Source organism: Callospermophilus lateralis, chromosome 15, assembly GCF_048772815.1.
Source record: "Callospermophilus lateralis isolate mCalLat2 chromosome 15, mCalLat2.hap1, whole genome shotgun sequence".
Classification (NCBI taxonomy): Eukaryota; Metazoa; Chordata; class Mammalia; order Rodentia; family Sciuridae; genus Callospermophilus; species Callospermophilus lateralis.
This window is the reverse complement of record NC_135319.1, coordinates 21597301-21619682: the sequence shown is the minus strand read 5'-3', so window position 1 is coordinate 21619682 and position 22382 is coordinate 21597301. Positions and strand designations below refer to the sequence as shown.

The window sequence follows — 22382 nt, the reverse complement described above, 5'->3', positions numbered from 1 at the left end:
GTAGTAGCAGCAGCAGCAGCAGCAGCAGCAGCAGCAGCAAAGTCCATGTGTTTTGCTTTTTTAACCTGCCACAGTTTTGGAGAGAGGTCAGGGGTGCAGTTGAAACTCCCTGGCTCAAAATCCCAGGCCTTTTGCCCTTTTGTTCCTGGATGGGAGAGCTTCAGTGTGGGTTGTGGACGGATATCCATCCTCTTGGGGCCTAACTTGGCCTGGCTGTGTGCCTGCTGAACAAAACAAGCATTGATTGTCAGACCTCTTGATGAGATGCTGGAGTGAGTTAAAATCCCTCTGGGCTATTGCTCAGGTATTTTGCCCTGAGCAAGATGGTATTACAGTATGCATTAAAGGAAAAAAAAAAAAAGATGAAGGAGAAGAAGAAGAAGAAGTACACAGATTTTATTTCCAGCACTGCAATCTCATAGAGTCTTGCATTTGCCCTGAAAATGTAAGCTACTGAATCTGATTTTCTTGATTTAATGTTAGGGGGAGAGTGGGTTTCTTTGTGCTGAGGAATTCTGGGGCAGTGTGTTTCAAAGTTGTACTGAATATCTCTCCTGGCTTCCCAGGTAATAAGTAGCATCCACCTTGCCCATCTTAGTTGGGTGCTGGCACACTGACATTGTTACCCCTGTCTCACCCTCCCTGTGTCACATGCAACCACATGTAACCACTGCACCATCTGTTTAGGAGAGGCCTGGGCATTTTCTTAAAATGGCAATAGTGTCTTAGGAAACCCAATGGCAAAAGATAAAACTGGAAATGAATTCAGGACTATGACCTAAGTTTTGGAATTACTGTGAATTCAGGACTATGACCCAAGTTTTGGAATTACTGTGAATTCAGGACTATGACCCAAGTTTTGGAATTACTTGTTATGTTGGGAATTGAATCCAGGGTCTCATGAATGCTGGGCAAGCACTCTACCATTGAACCACACCCCCAGACCTATGTGGCATTTTAAAAGCTGATTACAGAGTTGGTTAAATGCAGATGTTTTGTTAAATTTGAATCTGAAGGTTTAGCTTCAGCTGATGGATAAGTGTTGTTTGGCCAAAGCTGAGGTTTGAAACTTTTGAGAGAACATTTATAATTAGAGAGCTTTTTATTTCATAAATAGTTAAAGGACAAGTTGGAAGACAGGGCAACATCAGGCCGACAATCCTGCCTGAGAACTGAGGCGCTGCTTTGCCCCAGCTGTCACTGGGAAATGTGGCCTTGGAATCTTATAACTTTGTGACCCTGGCTTCAATGGCTGGTGGGGGATGGGGGGAGGTTAGCCTTTGTAGTGAACACCAGGGGAGGGCAGTGGTGTCAGTATTTTGAGTAGAATCAGCAAGGCGGTTTGTCTTTATGCAGCAAAAGGAATGATTGGAACAGAAGGAAAAGAAAAAATTAGAACTTCAGGAGAACCAGTTGCTTCCCAAGCCAGGACACCCCAGGTATCCTGAATTTTTCTCCTTCTGGACAAGTGACAATTTTTAAAGTTCCTATAGTTTCAAGAACACAATGAAAAGCAGCTATGACCACCCCAGTGAGTATAGACACCCACATATGGGTGGATGGTGCCTGCTGGCCACCGTCCACAGCCCCTGGGGCCTGTGTGCTTGGCGAAGGAGCTGACGCTTCCGGACTGGCCAGATGTTTTATGATTCTGTAGCCATGGCTGCCTGTGGAGAGTCAGTGCCTTTGTGGCATGTTGAGGTGGCTGCAAGCAATCTGAAACTGTAACTTGGGCCTGGAACCCTTTGCCTCCTGCCTGGGTTGAGTGAGCCCCAGATGTGCACAGTATGCTGCTGTGTGAGGATCGCCAGTGTGATTCTCTCCTGCAACCTGCTTCCATCTTATTTCCTACAGTCCCAAATCTAAGGAGAAAGGTCAGACGAATAAGCAAGCTCCTGGTCAGGCTGCTCTGCTCCAATGGTACAGAAAGGAAACATTAGGAAGACAATTTGTCTCACTGAAAAAAGAAACCTGAAGCCAGTTTGCCCTACCTTTTTGGTCCAGGGGGCTCACATCTCTGGAATTCCTTTGAGGTGGGTGTTGCAACCTCCTGCCTCAGTTCCATCTGGCTTGGCAACGTGACCATGCTATTTACCATACATGGCTCTGCGTTTCTCTTCCTGAAACAGTTTGCTCAATGGTGTATGAATCATGAACTGGCCTTGGGGTCACTGTGTTCTGGCCTGTCCCGAGTCCTAATATCCTGTTGTGAACCCTGGTCTGTGAACTCTGTCCTTCAGTTTGTCATCGAGTGTTTTGTCCATAGTCCAAGTGTCCCATTGCTGAGTTTTGAGTTGTTAAAATGGAGGCCTGACTCTGTGTCCTGAATGACCACTCCACAGTTCTCCACCCTATTATCTGTCAATCTGTCTATGGGAGACTCAGGTGCCTCCATAAAAGGGCAGTTTTGATTTTAGTAATAGAAAAGAGCTTTCTTTATATCTGTGTTGAGCACCTCACATCCTAGTAATGCCATAACTTCTAATCTGGCTTCTGTCCCCTATCCCACTGATGTGGCTTTATTCCAGGACTTTCCCAGTAGCCTCTGGGTGGGAAAACCCAGAGGGTGTTTTCCAGTAGCACTTGATGCTATTATGGAGTCATTTCTTATAATACTTTATAATGCTTCTAGAACTTTCCCTCCAGTTCTCTGCTTCCATAACTGACTCTGGGTTCATTTGTTGGAGACTTTTCCTTTAGTCACCCACCTGTCCAACTCCCTTAATATTAGTGTAGTTTCACCCTTCTCCTGAACTTGTCCTGTGCTGTTTCTACTTAACAGTTGTTCCTGTCATCAGTGAAGAATTGGTTCTGAGACTTCCCATCCCTCCCCTCTATTCCAAGGACACCAAAATCCATGGATTCCCAAGTCCCTTATATGAAATGTCATCATATTTCAATATAACCTACATACATCCTACTGTATACTTTAAATCTTTTCTAGATAACTTATAAAACTTAATATACTAGACAAATAATTGTTGTGCTACAATGTCTAGGAGTATTGACAAGAAAAAAAAAGTCTGAACATGTTCAGTATAGTTGCAATTTTGTTTCTAAAATATTTTTGATACCATCTTAATTGAATCCATGGATATGGAAGCCACAGATATAGGGGGCAGACTGTATTTTATTTTTAGTCCACACTTCTACATTGCCAGGGGAAAAAAACTACTTAAACTAGCTTAAGTAAAAATGCTGACCAGGAGTGGCAAGATGGCATCCCTGGATGGGTGAAGGTACTGGTGTTGGGAGACTCAGGTGAGTGTCTAAACCCATCTCTGGGGCTCTCAACACTCTTCAGTTATCCATTACTCCTTACCCTTCACTGCTGTCCCTCAACTTCCTGGCTTTTCCTTCAGTAGCTGAGTTCCCTTTCGAAGCCTAAAGACTACACTTCGAAGAGGACTTTGCTCCATTCCACGAAGCCTCCTTGTCACTTGGGTGTGGGCTGAGGAGCTCAGGCCCTTCTCTGTGGTTGTGGTTTTCCATGTCTGGCTCCCGAGTGATCCCTGCTTAAGATAATTGCTTTATTTAAAATAATATTAGTAATAATAATGATAATAATAACAACAACAACTTTTTGTCAATTGCTTTACTGAAAAAAGTGTGGTCACTAGTATTCTATTGGGAGCCATGTAAGGGTTCAGAAGTTAGGACAGTGCCTTCAAGATATTTTGTTAAGTCAGATTTGCACCAAGAATGATACTGGCAAGCACTTTGGTGTGTTAACTCATTTAATTCCTATATTAGTCCTTTGACCCCATTTTAGAGGAGGGAAAAGGGAGTCCCAGAGTTGTATTTGCAACTGGTTTGAACCCATGCGCTTAAACACATATAGGCAATGAAATAGTGAGTGGTAGTCCTATTTCACTCTTAATCCAAAACTGGATTTTCATATTCTCATTGAATCTTAACTGAAAAACCTGTTATGTTCTAAATGGTAGGGAATAGAGAAATTAAGACAAAGGCCACACTCAGAAGTGGCTGGGACTTGACTGCTGAGCCCAACTTAATCCTGGTGTTAAAATACTTCTTTTGACACCCTGGACATTTAAAAACTACTGTTGAAATCTGCACCATTTGCCACAACCCAACCCTGCAGCCTTACTATCTTTCCTACCATAATCTACAACTCTCCTTAAAAACCTGAATAAATGCTAATTGTGTTTAAAAAAATGCTGACCAGCACTAAGAAAATATGAGGATCTCATAGACTCCAAGGTAGACGCTGCACTGGGCCTCCATGGGCCCTGGGCTGGGAAGGAGAGAGTTAAAACAACCTGAATGTCTAATTCTACCTCCCTCACCCTTCCCTTTCACTGACCATCATCCTGACCAGCATCTCCAGGCTCCCCTGGGAAGCCAACCACCTGCCACCTCTTCTACCTGCCACCTCCAGCACATTGGCCTTTACAGTTTAAGCACTTAACTATCAGCATCTCCATATCCCAAGGGCTTTGCAAAAGTGCGCTCCTGTTGACTTGGCAATTCCACTTCTGGGAACTTAAGTTTACGAGCATAATGTGAGAGATGCATTAAGGCTTAAGAATCATTTGTTATGGGGACAACAGGTAGAAACACTGAGTGGCCAACAGCAAATGATTTGAACATTTTCATTTTCCAAAAATACCATTTTATATTACCATTGCCCATGAACCAGTTTATCTGCACCCTTGCCAGTGTTTTGTGTTATCACTATTTTTTTCTTTGAACCATTGTGAATGGTGTATGGGATACCTCAATGTGGTTTCATTTTACATTTATTTAATGACCCAGGAAATTGAACATGTTCTCATGTGTTTATTTGCCAGTGTACTTCTCCTTGATGAAATGTCTTTGCATATCTTATCCATTTTCCTTAAGAGGATTGTCATTCATATTTTCTGTTGAGCTTTAAGAGTCTTTTATATTGTAGATTCTAATCCTCTGTTGGATAGGCAGATTGCAACTATTTTCTCCCAGTCTGTAACTTTACTTTTGCTTCTGTACATATGGTTGTTTACAGAACAAGAGTTTTCATTGTTGATGAGTCCGGTTTTCTTTTCTTTTTCTTTCTTTCCTTTTTCTTTTTGCAGTGCTGAGGATTGAACCTAGGGCCTTTCATGCATGCTAGGCATCAGCTTTACCACTGAATTCTACCGTCTACCTTCAACTTTGACTTATGTGAAGGGTACTTTAATGTCAAGTCTAAGAACTCTTTGCCTAGTCTTAGATCCCAAGGATTTTTCTCCTACGTTTTTTTCTATAAGTTTTCTAGTTTGCATTTTAATTTTAGGCTTGTGGTTGACTTTGAGTTAATTTTTATATAGCATGAGAGGTTAATTATAATTTTTTTTTGCTAATTTCTCCAATGCCATTTATTGAAAGGCTATCCTTCCCTCATTGAATTGTTTTTGCAGTTGTCCAAAATCAATTGAGTATACTTGTGTGGATCTCTTTCTGGGGTCTCTGCTCTGTTTCTTTGGTGTGTGTCCAGGCCTCTACCAATACCACACTTTACCTTGATTACTTTACTGTGGGACTCTTAGAATTCCATTTTTTTAAAACTGATTTTGTGTGTTTCCCCTGATGACTACCCTGGATGTGTCCTTGCATTTCAGATCTCTACATGTATGCCGTCCTTGTGTGCTGTGTGGGGATCCTCAGCGTTCTGCTCTTCACTCTGGTCATTGTCTGGCAGTCTGTGTTTCACAAGAGGAAATCCAGAGGTAAGAGACCGATAAGATCATGTCTGGAACAGGCGGACACTCTGCCCACAAATAGGCACAAGATGCTGGGTAAAGTATCACCTTGGTAGAAAAATCATCCCGAGTCAGGATTATTTACCTATGACTGGTGAGCAAAGTAAGTGAGATGTGTTTCCCTTAGACACTGCTAAAATAAACTGTGGTCACTGCTGATGTGATTTAAATTCCCCTTTTCCTCAAATCCCTCCTCCTCCGTTTCTGAGATCCCTAACTGCTCTCATATCATTCTCCTGGAAGAGGCTGTGTCATGGATGAGCCTGGGGTTGCATTAGGACTCTGCCTCTCAAGACTGAGTTTTTGGACACATTCCTAGATTATTTCTGAACTTGAGTTTCCTCGTTCATGACAGTGACTTGCCAAGCCCTTTCTTGGATAGATATAGTTCTTAGGAGGGTTCACCTGGCAAACAGGTGGGACTTGCCTAGTCTCCCCATCTTTCTTTTCCTGTCCAACCTTTGTGTCCTTGCCTGCTACCTTTCTTGTTCAACCTGTGACTGTTCTCTGAGTGTTCCCCACTCCTACCTCTTTCTCCCCCGAGAATTTCTAAAACAGCCAGGGGATGCTCACTCTCAGGATGAGCCATGGTAAAAGCTGGGCTCTCAGATTCCAGTTCCAAACACATTTCTCTACTTAGCATCCGAGAACATTCCCTGTCTTCCTCTTCTGAGACATGGGAGTGTACCAGGTCTCATGGGCTTGTTCTAAGTCACAAAAGAAAAAAGAGAAGAGAAGAAAGAGAGATGCTTGACATTTGTTTATAATTATACATAATTATCACTATTCATCCAGGTCGTGGCTCTAGAAAGAGATTCAGTTGTTAGGGCGTGTGGAGAAGACCCTCACGCAGAAAACCTGAGTGTATTTATAGAGGGAACACTCCCCCCGATGTGTAGGCAAAGCTGAGGAGACACACCCAGGGACCAGCATCCATAGGAAGCTGTTTCCACCCTGGACCTCAAGAGGAAAGGGAAGGAGTTGTTCCAGGATTGTGTGAAAGCTGCTGCTGTCAGGATGTGTCATCCACAGGGGCCTTAGGAAGGGGACTCAACCACAAGCCAGCAGTAGGAGAAGGTCAGGGTGGTGCATTTCTTAGCCTTTCTTCTCCCCTGTTGGACTCTCTGGCTGCTGTGTCCCCATGGTGTGGCCAAGCAGAAGGACAAGGGAGGGATCTCCAATGAGAAGGTCAGCCTCCAGGGGCTGAGCAAGGATGGGTGGGGATTGCAGGGCAGCAGAGAACACCCATACACTCTGCTCCCAATCATGGCATGAGGGCTGCAGCCCTGATCTCTCTCCTCTGGTGTTGGTACCCTTGTCACCAGTTTTGTATGTGGCTATGTGCTGTCCTCCAAAGCCACCCTCCTTCATGGTGTCTGCCACCATATGGGTGGCACCTGAGCATTTCTCTTGTTTTCAACCCTTGACTGCTCCCCTGAGCTCATGACACATGTGGTGCATGGGCGTTGGCATTTACGTCTCTTCCAGAGGACACAGTGTAAGGCAGGGGCCATGCACATGACCCGTTCTCCTTGGAATTTGGCCCATGACAGATGCACAACAAATGGTGGACAAATGGGTTTGTTTCCCAGATGCTCTGCTCTCAACTGTTGGGATTTGGAAGCCACGTAAGTTCTCAAGCCAGCTGTGTTCTGAGAGAGCTCTGCTAGGGATTGGATATAATAAAGCCTGACTTGTCCTGAGTTCCAGCCCTGTGGGGCCTGAAGCAGGGCCAGGGAAATAAAGCAAGACATTCAGGATTCTCATGCAGAGAATTGGGATCCCAGCTGCCGTGACCTCTAGCCCCAGGGTGGGCTCCACACAGCGTTGTTTGCACCTGTGCAGAACATCTAAAAGCCCAACTCGGCTGTTTGGAGTTATCTGACCACCTGCCATGGTCTGGGCACCCGACTTGACTCCTCCATGTCCTGTGTGACAGCCTGCATGGCTCCCATGTGACAGAGAGGACAGCCAAGGAGGTTGATAAAGTCCTGACACAGGAATGGTGGCCCGTTCCTGTGATGAGGCCCAGACCCAGCCTCATCCCAAGCCTTCCACATTTTTATTCAAGAAAACCTCAGTTATCTGGAGGCTGACCATCACTGAGGAATTTTCCTTTGGCCTTCCATTGCAATTGTTGCTGAAGTTCTTTTCAAACAGCTCCACTTGGCTCCTGCAGCTCCTGGCAGCTTGACTTCGGCCTGATATGAACCCTTGTCAGCAGTCTCAGGCTGGTACTCTGTAGCCCAGGCAGGGCAGGTTCTGCTGGCCAAGGGCCTCTGAGCCTCGCACACCAACTGCATTGTGGACCAAAGGCAGAGAGCTATGCATGGTAGGCCTGGGTATCCCCTTTAACTGGACCCAGGAGCCTTAGAGCAGCAGTTAACCTTCCTGAGTAGATCAGGTACCTGCTCAAAGCCAGACTTTAATGTCTGGAGCAGGCCTGAGAACCTGAATTTCTTTTTAAAAGCATTTTGATTGGCGCATTATAATTATCATGATAGTGGGATTCATTGTGACATATTTGTATGTGCTCCTTTTCTAACCAGCTTTGCTTACAGCCTTACAGCCAGGTCTTCTTAACTCAAGCTCACTCAGCACCCTTTTACAATAAATATTTTTTCATGATCCCGCTACTATTTTTAAATGAACTTTGGTCCACAATGCAGTCGGGTGTGCGAGGCTCAGAGGCCCTCCATGAAATCTGGGCTGGGCTCTATTAGGCTGTTCTATTGGAGCTGGGATCCTTAATATCAATTTAATGCTCTACAATCAAAGGAGAATTCAGAGGAAAGTAATTTATAATACAGCAAAATGAATTTTAGTATTGTACCCATTCTTTTGATAAGTTCGAATTTCAGAGAATATAGTAAACCTTTATATTTGACCCTTGAAATAAAGTTTACATAAACTATGTGTGTATGTTTGAAGACTCCATATGCATGTGACAGGGACAAGTATGGACAGACACAGATATGCCTTCAAATCTAGGAGTGGTACTGCTCGTAAAACTCCAAGTGTTAAACTAAGTTTTCAAATAAAAAATGCACTCTTAACTTGGTTCTCACACCCTTGAAATAATCATCATATATTTAAATGAAGCAGAAAAATATAGGCCTTATGTTTTCATGTAAAACAGCCTTAGATCCCAGGCTCTCATGAAGAGTTTTGTTTTTTTCTTTTTGTGAATGTCAGGAAGGTTATTTGTAGTCAAGCAGGACAAATCTTCATTTGTAAACTGTCCTGTATATTTCCAGATGTCCTGAATCCCTACCTTCTACCTACCAATTTTCAAGTGTTATCTCCCATGAATGAAATAATTAGAAATTTCAGATTACCTCTGGGGGTGGACTATTCTCCCCCAAATCATGTCCACTGAGCAGGTTCCTCATAGGTCTGATGCTCTGTCCACTGAGCTGGAAGAAGCAAGACCTCTAGGAATCCGGGGACAGGTCCTGCCAAGGGACTCATGGTGCCAGAAGGACACTGTCTTTATGTGGGTCTGCTTCTGTTCTATTGCTGTTTCTGGGGGGTAAGTTATTTTATCAAATCCCCATTTCCATGCAGAGCAATGGTGAATTTCCCCAGTATAGTTCAGAATCCCAAACCCACCCTACTTGGATACAAACCCTGACCTTTCCCCCACAGGAGCTCAGCAGACACTACTCTCCCTGAGCCCTGTCATGCTGCAGGTGGGTTGGAGAGCATTTATTTGTCTATAAGGTACTCAGGAAAGCAGACCCATGCTCAGAGTCAGAGGTATTCCAAAGGCAGATAGGTGGGCAGTGAGGACCATTTCCATTGGAAGCTCCCCAGTGTCCAATGAGGCCTGGATTGTAGGACTCTAGGAGAGTTCTTGATATTTAATAACAGAAATGATGTGATGGGACACAGAGAATCTGATGAACATGGTCTTGTTTTAAGTTGGTCACAGACCTCTCTTCTGAATCTGGAGATGTGACTAAGAGCAGTTGCATTTCCTGTCATTAAGTGGACTCTCACCCAGAGATCACACACAGGGAATCCTAAAATGTTTGAGGTACCTACTGCTTGTAGAAAAAATCACCCCCAAAGTAGTGGTCCAAAACAACGTTTGTTTCTGAAATCTGGGCTGGGCTCTATTAGGCTGTTCTATTGGAGCTGGGATCCTTAATATCTGGAATTTGCCCCGGATTGAGATCCAGGGTGGAGTCTCAGCCCTGGGGATCCATCTAAGAGAGAAGGGTTAGAGGGGACAAAGGACTTGTGACATCTCTCTCTTCCTGTGGTCTCACCAGCACAGTATCCAAAGCCCCCTGCTTTATAACTCTAGTCTCCAAAAATGTGCCTCAACTGTCACTCTCACATTCTAGTGGTTAAAGCAAGTCCCCAGGGTAGCCTTGTCTCAGGGCCAGAGAAGAGTGGCAAGGAATTTGTGATCATTTCTAAGCAACTGTTCAAAGCTTTCACCCCTGCCTTGGGGCAGAGGAAGGGCGCAGCCCAATCACCAGAGGTGGCTGGGACATAATCATGACCTCAGTGAGACCTGAGGACTATGGTGCCAGGCTGTTTCCCTGGTAACCAGTTGGGTCTTGAGGAGCAGGCACCATGTGGCTAAGCAGGGAAGGGTCGAGTGGGGGTGGGGAGGGCAGTGAGTCCCACATTGCAGGTTCCAGCTAGTGTCAGAGTAAAAGCAGGGACAAGCACATCCAAGAGGTCGGCCAGGAGGTTGCTTCTGTAATGGGTCTCTTACTGGGGGCAGTCAAACATTTGTGGACCAGTCCACGCGTGTCCACATGACCAAAGGATCCTCAGAAATGACATTACTAAAGAACAGTGTGACCCTTACAACCCAAATAGAGCCTATTCTCATACTTAACACACCACACTGTAAGAAACGTGCATCATTTGGATCCAAACTAGAAATACACTTCAAGGGCTGTTTTAAGGAGGGCTGAGTCTTGATGGCTTCTAGGTTTTTCGTGTGGGGGTGTGTTGGCTGAGCCTCCACATTTTGCCCGTAAGTAGGAAAGCCAGCCTCTCCTGCCTGATGAGGGCTGCAAAGCATCTAGTTTTCTAGGCTGCTCCCACCCTGGACAGAAGAGCTGAGGCCAGTACCTCTTCTTTGGTTCCTGTAGCAATATCTGTGTAGAGAGAAGACATTAGAGTAGCTGGCCCCATTCCTGATGTTAGCCCCCGAGGGACTCTGAGATAAATAAGCCCATCCCAAAAGCCAGGGGCCCTCAGGACAGCCCTCTTGGTTCTCAGCCTTTCTGCTGCTCTGCCCCCACCCCGGCCTGTGCTGCTTCCTTTCCTAAGCTTCAGCCTTCCCGTTAGCTCATCTGGAGTTAATTGCACCCATGTGTTGCTGGACAAGCACAAACATGTTTTCCACTTCCTCTCCTGAGTGGCAAATCTCCATCCCTGCTTTTTGTTAATGCCAGCAGTGCCCAGAATCTCATCCCAGGGCTATTGAAGCAGAGTCACCTTGGAAAACACCCATCTTGGTGGCCCACAGATGAGCCCTGAAGTATTCTAGTGGTTCCTAACTTTCCAAACATCTTTCATGGCTCAAAATTCAATCTTGATTTGCTGCCTTGGGGTGACCCCAACAATCCCTCTCAGCCTTCCATGTCTGAGTTTTCAGAAGTACAGTCTTTAAGGCACACAGGAACCAAGGGGAGAAGAGGGATGGCCTTGCACTTTTTAATTGTACTAATCAGTGTGAGCTCTGGTTATTTAGAGTGGACTCCCCCAAGGCTTGTTAAATCCCCTTCCTCCCCTGTCTGTAAGCTCTAGCTTCTCTGGCTCCTGCTGTGGACAAGTTGAAGGCCTGTTGTCTTTTCTTCCAGAGATACAAGAAAGAGGGAGCTGGGGCCCATGTCCCACTGACAGCCAGACACGGGGATGGGAGGGAGATGCAAAGGACAGAATTGGATGGCTGGGGATGGTAGGGAACTGGAGGATGACCCCAGGCCTAGAGGGAGCTGAAGGGCCATCTGCCTAGAACTAGAGGTACCTGTATAACCCTCTTTTCCTTCAATGTAAGGCAGAAGGTTTTTCTGGCTCTCTCATTTGGCTCACTGACTCCAACAAAAGAGAGGCCATGTTTCCTTTGTGGGTTTCATGAGCTTTCCCTGGAGTCTCGTAAAAAGAATCCTGGACTTAGAGCTTAGATCTGAGTTCCTTTATTTACAAAGCAGATATTGCAAAACCCCAAATAAATTATGTTCTGGGTCTTTACGTTTCCTGACTAGGAGACTAGGGATGAACATTTTTTCTTGGGTCTATGGGAGGTGCCTTTCAGTGTTCTGTGTGGCCTCCAGTCCTAGCTGTGGGCAGCTCCAGGGATGCGTAGGCTCACCTTGCCTGGTCACATGCCTTCATTTGTCCTTTCTAATTCTGAGGCATCAGAATCCCATTTAGTTCTTGTCCCATTTTGAGCCCCCTGAGGCTGCTGACCACTGTGAGACCACCTGACTCCACAAAGGCAACTTTGTATACAGAGCTTTTCTTTTTATGAATGTGGCCATTAAATGGCTCTTAGTACCAAACAAACAGGAGGTGGAGAGCTTGGTTCTTCTCAGCTTCCCACTTGTGACCAAGAGAGGTGGCCCTTTCCTTGTAATGGTGCTGGCCTGGCAGGGCTGGCAGGGCAGGGCTGCTTCCTATAGGGCATGGGGTTTTGGACTGGCATGGGGAGGGCTCAGGGCTGTGTGTGGGAAGGGGTGCCCCTGTCCTGTGGGTCTCCCCAAGAAAACACAGACAGGGGCCATAGGCTGGCCTCAAGTACTGATGGTGGTTTCCGAGGCTGCAGGGCTCCCTGCCTGTTCTGGGGCCACAGATGAGGGAAGAGATCTCTGCAAAAGCTCCTGGGCACTTACTGTCTGGGAAGTACTGAAACCCCATGGTGGAGCTGCCATGGTCCTTTCTATGAGTGGAGAACCCTCCGAGAACAGAACAGAAGCCTCCATGGGTCCTATCACAGGTCTTTGCAAGGCCTGGGAGTCTGAGGCAGTGCAAGGGAGTTGGAAGGAATGAGAAGAGGTCAGCCACACTGTGGAGGTCCAAACACTGCTACAGGGGTTGGCAAAATAGGGTGCATGGCTCCCTCAACCCTAAGTTATCTAACTCAGATTGGCAGTGGTGATAGGGACAGGCCTAGATGGGAGAGCCACAGCCTTCAGGTTGGACAAGCCCTCTGGGAGTCTTGGGGTGGGAGGTATGAGTGGTGTGGTCTCAGTTGAGAGGGAGGAGTTAGGGCAGGGGTTGGTACGAGGGGCCCAGAGTTTGGTGTTTCTTATTAGAAGACATAAGAAAATACAGCCTTTCTTTTAGAATCTTCAAAGTCTCCAAATTCATAAGTTCACTATTGCAAAGAAACCAGGTCCTGAGTTTGAGTCTTTGTGCAGGGTGGTTGCCTGGCATGGTGCTGAAGCCTCCAGGTGAAGAGTGTTGGTGGCCAGCTGTGGCCTGTGGGAGGGGCTGGCTCCATCATCCCTGTACTGCCTTCCTTCTCTTCCAACTCTCACTCCTTCACTCCCAAGTGCAAGTCCCAGGATCTTCTGCCATAAACTCCTGGCACTTGAATCATTGCTTTGGTCTCTGCTTCCAAAGGGTCCAAGCCAAGCTAGGGTCACACCATCCTGTAATGAGCACTGAAGACACTATGCATGTTCAAGGGCAAGTCTGTGTGCATCCACTTTTTCAGGAGCCTGTAAGTCTCACCTCTGGTGTTCAGAATCACTTCTGGTCCTATGGGTGGTCCCTCTTCACAATGGGAGCATTGACCCTGCACACACCAGGCTGAGACTTCACACCCATTGACTGGCAAATTGGCCAGGCATGCATTTTCTATATCCTGGCACTGCCTGCCCTCCTGGACTTGGGCCCCTGGACCTCCTTAGCCCACATACCCATGGGAGTCTCCCTAGCCACTCTCCTGCTCCTCCAATTCCTGGCCTTCATGTTGCTTACCTCCCTGCTGTTGAACAGGTCAGCTTCTAGTATTCTCTTGGATGCCAGACCAGCCCTGCTCCACTTCAGTTGTGGACAATGGCCAGATCACATTTCCTGGAAGATTCAGTGTCTCCTTCTGCAGGAACCTGAATGCTCACTGCCCAATTTCTCTAAGAATGGTGCAGAGGAGTTACAAAATGGCGCCAAAGTCAGGCTGCTCAACTGTGCTGCTTCTCAGCTGCATCAGTGTCCTCAGGCTGCCATCATATAGATCCCAGACTGGGGCTCACACAGCAGACACATATGGTCTCATAGTCCTGGAGGCTGAAGGTGGAATTCAATGTCAAGGCGTTGGCTGGCTTAGTTTCTCCTGAGATCTCTCTCCGTGGCTTGTAGATGGTGTCTTCTTCCTGTCTTCACGTGGTTGTCCTCATCAGTGGATGTGTGTTCTCATCTCCTCTTATAAGGTCACCAGTCATGTCGTGCCACATCCTGCACCACCAAACTCGCAGAACAGGCAAGGGGCGATGGGGGATTAGAAAAGAAAGACTCACACATGCAGATTGTGAAGGAAAAGAACTGGGATCAGGTGGAGCACTACTCTCTGAGGGAGAAGCAGATCTAAAGAGTTATGCCAGCAAGCTTTATTTATATACATCTCATTATAAGGTTAAAGACTATGTGAGCATTCTTCTTTATACTCCGGTAAATTACAGAACTAGAAACATCTATGTAGCTTTGCCACAGTTGCAATGTGCAATGTTAGGAGCTTTGTGTAGTGCTCAAGGAGCCCATTGTTTAAGGTTACTGTTAAGCAGACAGGCTCAGGTGCAGCAGAGATGGTGAAACATTGTGGTTGTCTAGCATGAGAATTCTTCTATCCCATATATGCCTGAGATCAAAATCGACACTGATAAGACTTTTGCACAAAGTCTTTTCAGGTGGGGCATTACCATAGCAGCAAGGCATCCTGTGCCCTTGCATAGAAACATTTCCAGGCGGCAGGTTTGCCACATCCATGAGGTCATCAATGTCCCCCAATCTCAGTCACTGCTCTCCCATTCTCTGTCACTGCTCTCAATGTTGGATTAGGGTACATCCTATTGGCCTCATTTTAACTGAATTTCCTCTTTAAAGGGAATTTAAACAAACATAGTCACAATCACATTCTGAAATACTAGGGGTTAGGACTTCAACATATGAATTTTGGCGGGAATAATTAGGTGTGTGACCTTGGTTGAGTTCATTAACCTTTCTGTGTCCTCCATTGTAACACAGCAGTGAAGATAAGTTTATTGTGAATATTAAATTAGAGTATAAAATTGTGGTCTTCAAATACTTTTGCCTGAATAGTTTCTAAAATAATTCACAAAACTAAGTAACTCTTGATCTTTTTTTATTGATATCAAAACTTTTCATCACAAATGTGAATTACTGCAATGGATGTGATTTCCAGAACACTGCAAATGCTAACATCTTAAAATTAAATGGTTACACCTGTTTTTTAGACTTAAATGTCTTGTTGTTAATTACCATGATCATTTATGACCATTTATTTAAAAAACATTCATTAGAAAAGAGAGAGAAGCCAAGTGTGGTGGTGCAATCCTGTAATCCCAGGGGCTCTGGAGGCTGAGACTGGAGTATTTTGAGTTCAAAGCCAGCCTCAGCAAAAGTGAGATACTAAGTAATTCAGTGAGACCCTGTCTCTAAATAAAATACAAAATAGTGCTGGGGATATGGCTCAGTGGTTGAGTGCCCTTGAGTTCAATTCCTGGTACCAATAAATAAATAAATAATTGGGGGGGGGGAGGGAGGGAGGGAGGGAGGGAGAGAGAGAGAGCGCATAAACATGCTTTAACTGTTGGAAAGTTCATATTCTTCATATTGGGATATTGGGATCAGCTTATTTCATTTAGCATGATGGTCTCCAGATCATCCATTTACTGGTGAATGTCATAAAGTCATTCTTCTTTATGGCTGAGTAATATTCCATTGTGTATATATACTGTATTTACTTATCCATTCATCTGTTGAAGAGCACCTGTGTTGGCTCCATAGCACAGCCCTTGTGAATCATGCTACTATGTGGAAGCTAAACCACACACACACACACACACACACACAAAAGAGGTGCAGGGGGTGGGGAAGAAGAGAAGTTCAGTAGACTAGACAAAGGGAAATGAAGGGAAGAGAGGGGGAGTAAAAATAGGAAAGACAGTGGAATGAATCTGACATAATATTCCTCAATGTTTTTTGGAAGCAAAATATTGGAAATGTGCAGCCCTGTCTTGTGGAAGGGTTGGCTACCTGGTCGAGAGGTACTCACTTTCTCAACACTGACATCATCTCTTGTTTTTGCCTACTGGCATTTCCCCCTAGGGCAGGTCTCCCAATATTATCTTGATGAATGAAAAGTTTGCCTTGGTTTTATAAAATAGAAAACAGTTACATCATGACAGGGGAGGGAAACAATACAGATCCGAAGTAAATGGCACATTGTTTTGTTTGAAAGAATAACATGGAAGATGAAGATCCAGAAATTGGTTTCCTTCAAACTGTCCCACATGAGAGTGATTTGGGGTATGAAAACCCTAGACTGAAGACCACTGGTCCATATAAATACTCTTAGAATAGTGATAGAAATATAGGAATTATTTAATACATGCCATGGTTGCTCTTGTTATTGTTGCATCTATAAATTATCTAGCATTCAGTAGTTACTCAGTAAATGGAGTGCAGGAAGAATCTGGGTGCTGGTCAGGAGTTGGACAAGATAAAGCTATACAGACATTTGTGAAGCTGAAGGTCTCCCAGCCAGCAATGAAACCTGCATTGGTTACTTCAAATTTAACGATTTCATGCAAGTGTTGTATTTGCTCACAGTTACGCAGGTCAGCAATTTGGGCTGGGCCCAGCTGAGCAGTTCTTCTGGTCTTAAGTGGAGATTCTTAAGTGGAGACACTTGGCCAGTAACAATCTACTAGTGGAGCAGCCGGGGCAGGTTACTTTGGGGCCTCAGCTTGGATGACGGATGTCTGCTCCATGCTGTCCCATTTTCTAGTGGGCTGGCAAGACTTCCTCAGGAGGTATCAGAGAGTTCCCTGCAACAAGAGAGCAGACTCCACAGTCAAAGGCCATTGATGCTTCCGCACTTGGGACCCATTGACTGATGTTCCCTTGGCCCAAGCAGCTCATGTGGCCAAGCCAGAGTCAGCATTATACTAGGTGTGGACAGACACAAGGAGGCGTGATTCCCTAGGACCATGGATGTGACCCTTCAACACAACCCAAGATTCCCCTGGCTGTTCCAACTTTCCTTCTATGTGGAGGAAATTCAGATATAGGCCTTGAATTTGACACTTGTTTCATTGAGTTCCTAGGTATTCTTATTTTTCCTCTGCAGCCAGAATCATTTAGTTTTCTCCAAAGAGACCTGCTATAGAAGGATGTCTTGCTCCAAGACTGGTTTCCCAAGGGCCTCTTTTGAGTCTGGGAAGAGCATTAATCAGAGAATGCTCACCCATTTTATCATATATTAGGAGCTTTTAAGTGGAGACTAGCTGTCTCATCTGATCTCAGGAAGGCTTTGTCGTGATTAAGGTAGAGTTTGGAATTCTGTGACACTTTCATCTCAAGATCTGTGTGTTTAGAAACCAACCAACCTGCTTTGGCCAAAAATAAATATTATGAACTATGAAACCAGGAAATCTGACATGTATGGCTTCATGCCTGACTAGATCCAGAACTGGAAAAATATCAAGTTGCTGGGGTGTCCTGTGATGTCTTTGCTGTATTCCCCCAAGAGAGTATGCAAAAAACCCCCAGGAGTTAGCTGGTGTAGTACAGAGACCTGAGCAAGGCTTGGGTTCCTGCGTTTCAGATAATTCCTGAAGAATATATATATATATATATCTCCAAAGTAGCATTTATTTACCTCTCTCTTCTTTTTTCTTTCACAGTGAGACATTATTTGGTGAAATGTCCTCAGAACAGGTAGGAATATTTTCTTCTTTTTTTTCAAATGAAACTCTGCTATTATACTTTTTTTGTTGTTATGACTAAGAAACCAGTTAAATATGTATTTTACCTAACAGTCTACGTGTAAGTGTATAAATAAGCCCTTTAACGATGTGTGTTCTGCATGTGTGTGCATGTTGGAAGATTTCACAATCTGATCATCTCCCCTGGAGGTCCAGATAGCATTCGACTCATGCTGGCCCAACCCACACGCTGGAGGAAGCTTGGAGTGTGCACCCCCTGTTTAGGAGGGGACTCGCAATTGATCAAAACCATGTTGGTACCTTCCGAACACAGATGCTCCTATTGTCCTTGGACCGGTGTCATCTCTGCCCCACTTTTACCTGGTGGGACACACCTCATAGGTAGTTGTGAGAAGATATTTGCAAACTCATATCATTTAAAATTTGGGGGCTTCTAATCCAGACAAGAAAGCATAGGTCAGTTTTTCCTGGTCTTCTCTGGAAAGCACATCTATAAACTCTGGAAATAACAAGAGAAAACCCAAGGAGGACTTGGGGAGGTAGTCAGAAGAAGGAAGTCTTCTTTCGAGGGTCCCTGGTCTGGGGAATTACAAAGTTGCAGAGCATCTTATGTCTTCTCCATATAACAGAAGAAGGGGAGTAGACCCATTTTTTTTTTTTTTCATAGCCTAGCCTAGTGACAGAAAGCACCCAGGTAAGCTCATTCCTTCCCTGTATCTAATGGGCATTTCTCTGACAAGCTCAGCTGATCCCTACACCCCAGCAAGGGGCATGGGTTGGGAGCCCCTCCCAATAACAATAAGCATTAAGATAGGGGTTTTTCTTTCCATAGACCTGAGACTTCCCTCCCCAATGACATCAGGGCTGGAGGAAAGTACTGGAAAGAGGAACCCAGACCCAATAAGAGGCCCAACTAGGAAGTTTCTTCTTCTCCACGGGCCTGAGGCTTCCCCCACTCACCAAGAGACATCCAGCTCCATCTAGGGAAACCCCTCCCACTCAGGCAGCCCCCAAATAATCCAAACAGGTTAAAATAAGATTGTAAAGGCTCTGAAGGTGAAATGAACTTCTTGGCCTGCAGAAGTTGGCCAAGATCATGTGATAACTGAAACAGGGCGAAAGCCTGCAAAAAATTAGAAGATTTAAATAGAACCCAGAACCTCCTAATACGATTCTTCCCCAAATCACTTGTCACACTGAAAACCACAAACATTATGGCTTGAACAAGAAAAGAGAATTGACTAGGTCAACACGGAGATGAATCAGGTGTTGGTATTGAACTGACGAGGATTTTAAAGCCACCGTCATAAAAATGTTTGATAAGAAATTACAACATCTCTTAAAACAAATGGCAAAATAGAAAAGCTCAGCCAATAAAGAGAAATTATTTAAAAATGGAAATTGTGCAATTTAAAAATGTAATAATAGAGATAAAATTCTTACTGAATGAGAATTTTAAAATCCTTACAATGGTAGTGTGGAGATGTCAGTGGAGAGCTGTGAACTGGAGGACAGATCAGTAGGATTCCTCTGTCTGAATCACAGAGAAAAAATAGACTAAAGGAGAACAAGCAAAGTACAGTCCTCAAGGTCACTGGAGTTCCAGAACTAGAGGAAGAAGAGTGTGGAGTGAAAAGAGAATTGGAGGAAATAATGGCTGAAAACTTCCCAAGTGTGGCAAAGGAAAAGACTTCAGGATTTAAGTGAGTGCCAAGCAGGATAAACCTGATGTAACCCACGTGGAGACACAGCGGAAGCAAGCAAAAGATGATTTGCATGTCAGTGCATTTATCCTCGAAATCCTTGCAGAACAGAAATAAATGGTGCAGTTCTTAAATATTGAAAGAATAGAACAGTCAGCCACAAAAATAATAATAATAATAATTTGTAACTAGCAGACTTTAAAATAAGGATGAAAAGAAATTTTTTGAGAAAAAAATTGGGGGAGCATCAGGAAGGAAAAAGGAACAACAGAAAGAGCTGATACATACAGTAGAATAGTCTATGGATTCTCATGAGCTTTAAAATAATATTTAATAATTAAATCAAGAATTACAAAACTATCTCATACTCATGACAGTGATATTTTAAAGTGAGGAAGATAAAATGACCCAAATACAAAAGAAGTCTCCACACTTCACTCAGTGATGGATACTGGTACCAGTCAATGTTGGTCAATCATACGTGTATATTGTAATGACCAAACCAGCTACTAAAATAATTGTGAAAACAAAACCCAACTCAAAAATAATATAGAGCTGGGTGCAGTGGTGCATGCTTGGAATCCTAGAGGCTCAGGAGGCTGAGGCAGGAGGATCTTGAGTTCCAAGCCTGCTTCAGCAACTTAATGAGGGGCTAATCAATGCAGTGGGACCTTGTCTGTAAATAAAATACAAAAAGGGGGGCGGGGAGGTGGCACTGGAAATGTGGCTCAGTGGTTAAGTGGTTAAGTGCCCTGAGTTTAATCGCTGGTACCAAAAACAAAAAACAAAACAAAAATACACACACACACACATATGTATATATATACACACATATATATGTATATACATATATGTACTCACACACATATATGTGTGTGTATATACATATTGTCTAAATATACCAATCAAATCACAGAGAGTAGCACAGTTGATAAAAACGTGTGATACAACTATACTCTATTTCTAAGAAATTCATTTCATATAAAGTGACATAGGTAGATTGAAAAAAAAAAGAAGAGAAAAATATATTCCACATAAACAACAACAAAAACATCAGGGTGGATGCACTATACCTGATAAAATAGATGTAAGAGCAAATTAAGCTTCCTAAGGCCAAGAGGGACATTAAATGATAAAATGATCAATCAGCCAGGAATACAAAGTTCCTAAATGTGTAACACATCATACAAAAGACCACAAAATTAGAGCAAAACCTGAAAGAGCTGAAAAAAAAAATAGATAAATCCAGTTCTGCGTAGGAACCTGAGTACCCTCAGTAGCCTCCTTTCAACATCTGATAGATCTGCTATAGACAGAAAATCAGCAAGGATGATGAAGATCTGAACAATGCAGCCAACCAACAGGACCTGGCTGACATAAAACACTGACTGTAGAAGAACATGCTTTTCCCCCAGCCCCCAGGGAACATTAAATAGACCATATCCTGAGCTATAAAATAAACCTCAAAATATTTAAAATAATTGAAATCATGAAGTGGTTCTTTGACTACAGTAGAATCAAACTAAGAATCATTAACAAAATAACATCAGGGAAATATCTAAATATGTAGAAATTAAACCACATACTTTTTGTTGAAATTGACAAACTGATTCTCAATTATATATGTAGATTTTGAAAAAGAACAAAGAGGATTTACACTTCTTCTCATTCTAATGCTATAGTAATCAAGACATTTAGGGATTTGTGCAAATATAGGTACAGAGATTATTGGTACAGATATCAAATATAGGTACAGAGATCATAACTGACAATCTAGAAATAAATCCTTACATTTATGGTCAATTGAATTTTGATATAAAGCCAAGACAATAATGTTAGATTCATAGATATTCAAAGACAAAATTATTAACTGAGACCCTTGTCTCTTATTGTCCTCAAAATTAATTAAAAATAATTGAAAACCTTTGTAATTACATTTTAAAATTAAAGGATAAGCCACTAAATGAAAGAAAATACTTGCAAATCAGGTAACTGTTAAGGAATTTGTTGACAGAATATATAAAGAGCTCTTACAACTCAATAATAGATGATGTAATTACAAATGGACAAAAGAGATTTGAATAGATATTTCCGTAAATAAGATATACAAGTAGCTAATAAGTACATTAAAATATGTTCAATATCATAGGCATCAAAGAAATGCAAATGTAAACCACCATGTGATACCACTGCAGACTGACAAGAAGGCTGTAATCCAAAAGCAGACGATGTCGGTGCTGACAGGGATGTGGAGAAACTGAATCCTTGTATGTTGCTGGCGAGAATGTGAAAGGGTACAGTCACTTGGAAAAATAGTCTGGTAGTTTCTTAAGACATACAATTTAACATATGGCCAGCAATTCCACTTGAGAGAATCTGTCCACACAAAGACCTATATGTAGATGTTCATAGTTTCTTTATTCATAATAACCAGAAACTGGAGACAATCCAAATATGTCCATCTACTGATGGAGACAATCCAAATATGTCCATCAACTGGTGAATAAGTAAACAAAATTTAGCTTATCTACCCAATGAAATACTGCCTGGTAATGAAACAGACTTCAGATATAGGCTAGTCTCAAAACACTACTAAGGGAAAGAAGCCAGATGCAAAAAAAAAAAAAAAAAAAAAAAAAAAAACCAAACAAACAAAAACAAAAACATATCGTATGATTCCATGTTAGTAAAATGCCTAGAAAAGGTAAATTTATAGAGATAGAAAGTAGATTAATAATCATCTATGGCTGATGGTTAGAAGTGGAGATTAATTTAAAATGGGCAAGAGGGACATTCTGGGTGATTGAAACATCCTGAAACTTAACCTTAGTGACTGACCATTACATGACTTTAGAGATCCTTTAAAAACTGTTGAATTTTACATTCAACAGTAAAGTTTACAGTACATCAATTATACCTCAATAAAGCTGTTTCTTTTTTTAAAGCATGCTTCCCCACAAAGCCCCAAGAACTAGGGTGACACTGTCATTTCA

The 22382-nt window shown here is 43.4% G+C and overlaps 1 protein-coding gene across 1 annotated transcript in view; it reads left to right on the top strand.

The window, feature by feature from the left end:
• Window positions 1–22382, top strand: part of Vstm4 (V-set and transmembrane domain containing 4) — a 91897-nt gene that overhangs the window by 32834 nt on the left and 36681 nt on the right. Inside the window, exons 4-5 of the mRNA XM_076834851.1 lie at window positions 5604–5711; window positions 17645–17678. Coding sequence (XP_076690966.1) covers window positions 5604–5711; window positions 17645–17678 — 142 coding nt within the window. The remainder of the gene's footprint in view (window positions 1–5603; window positions 5712–17644; window positions 17679–22382) is intronic.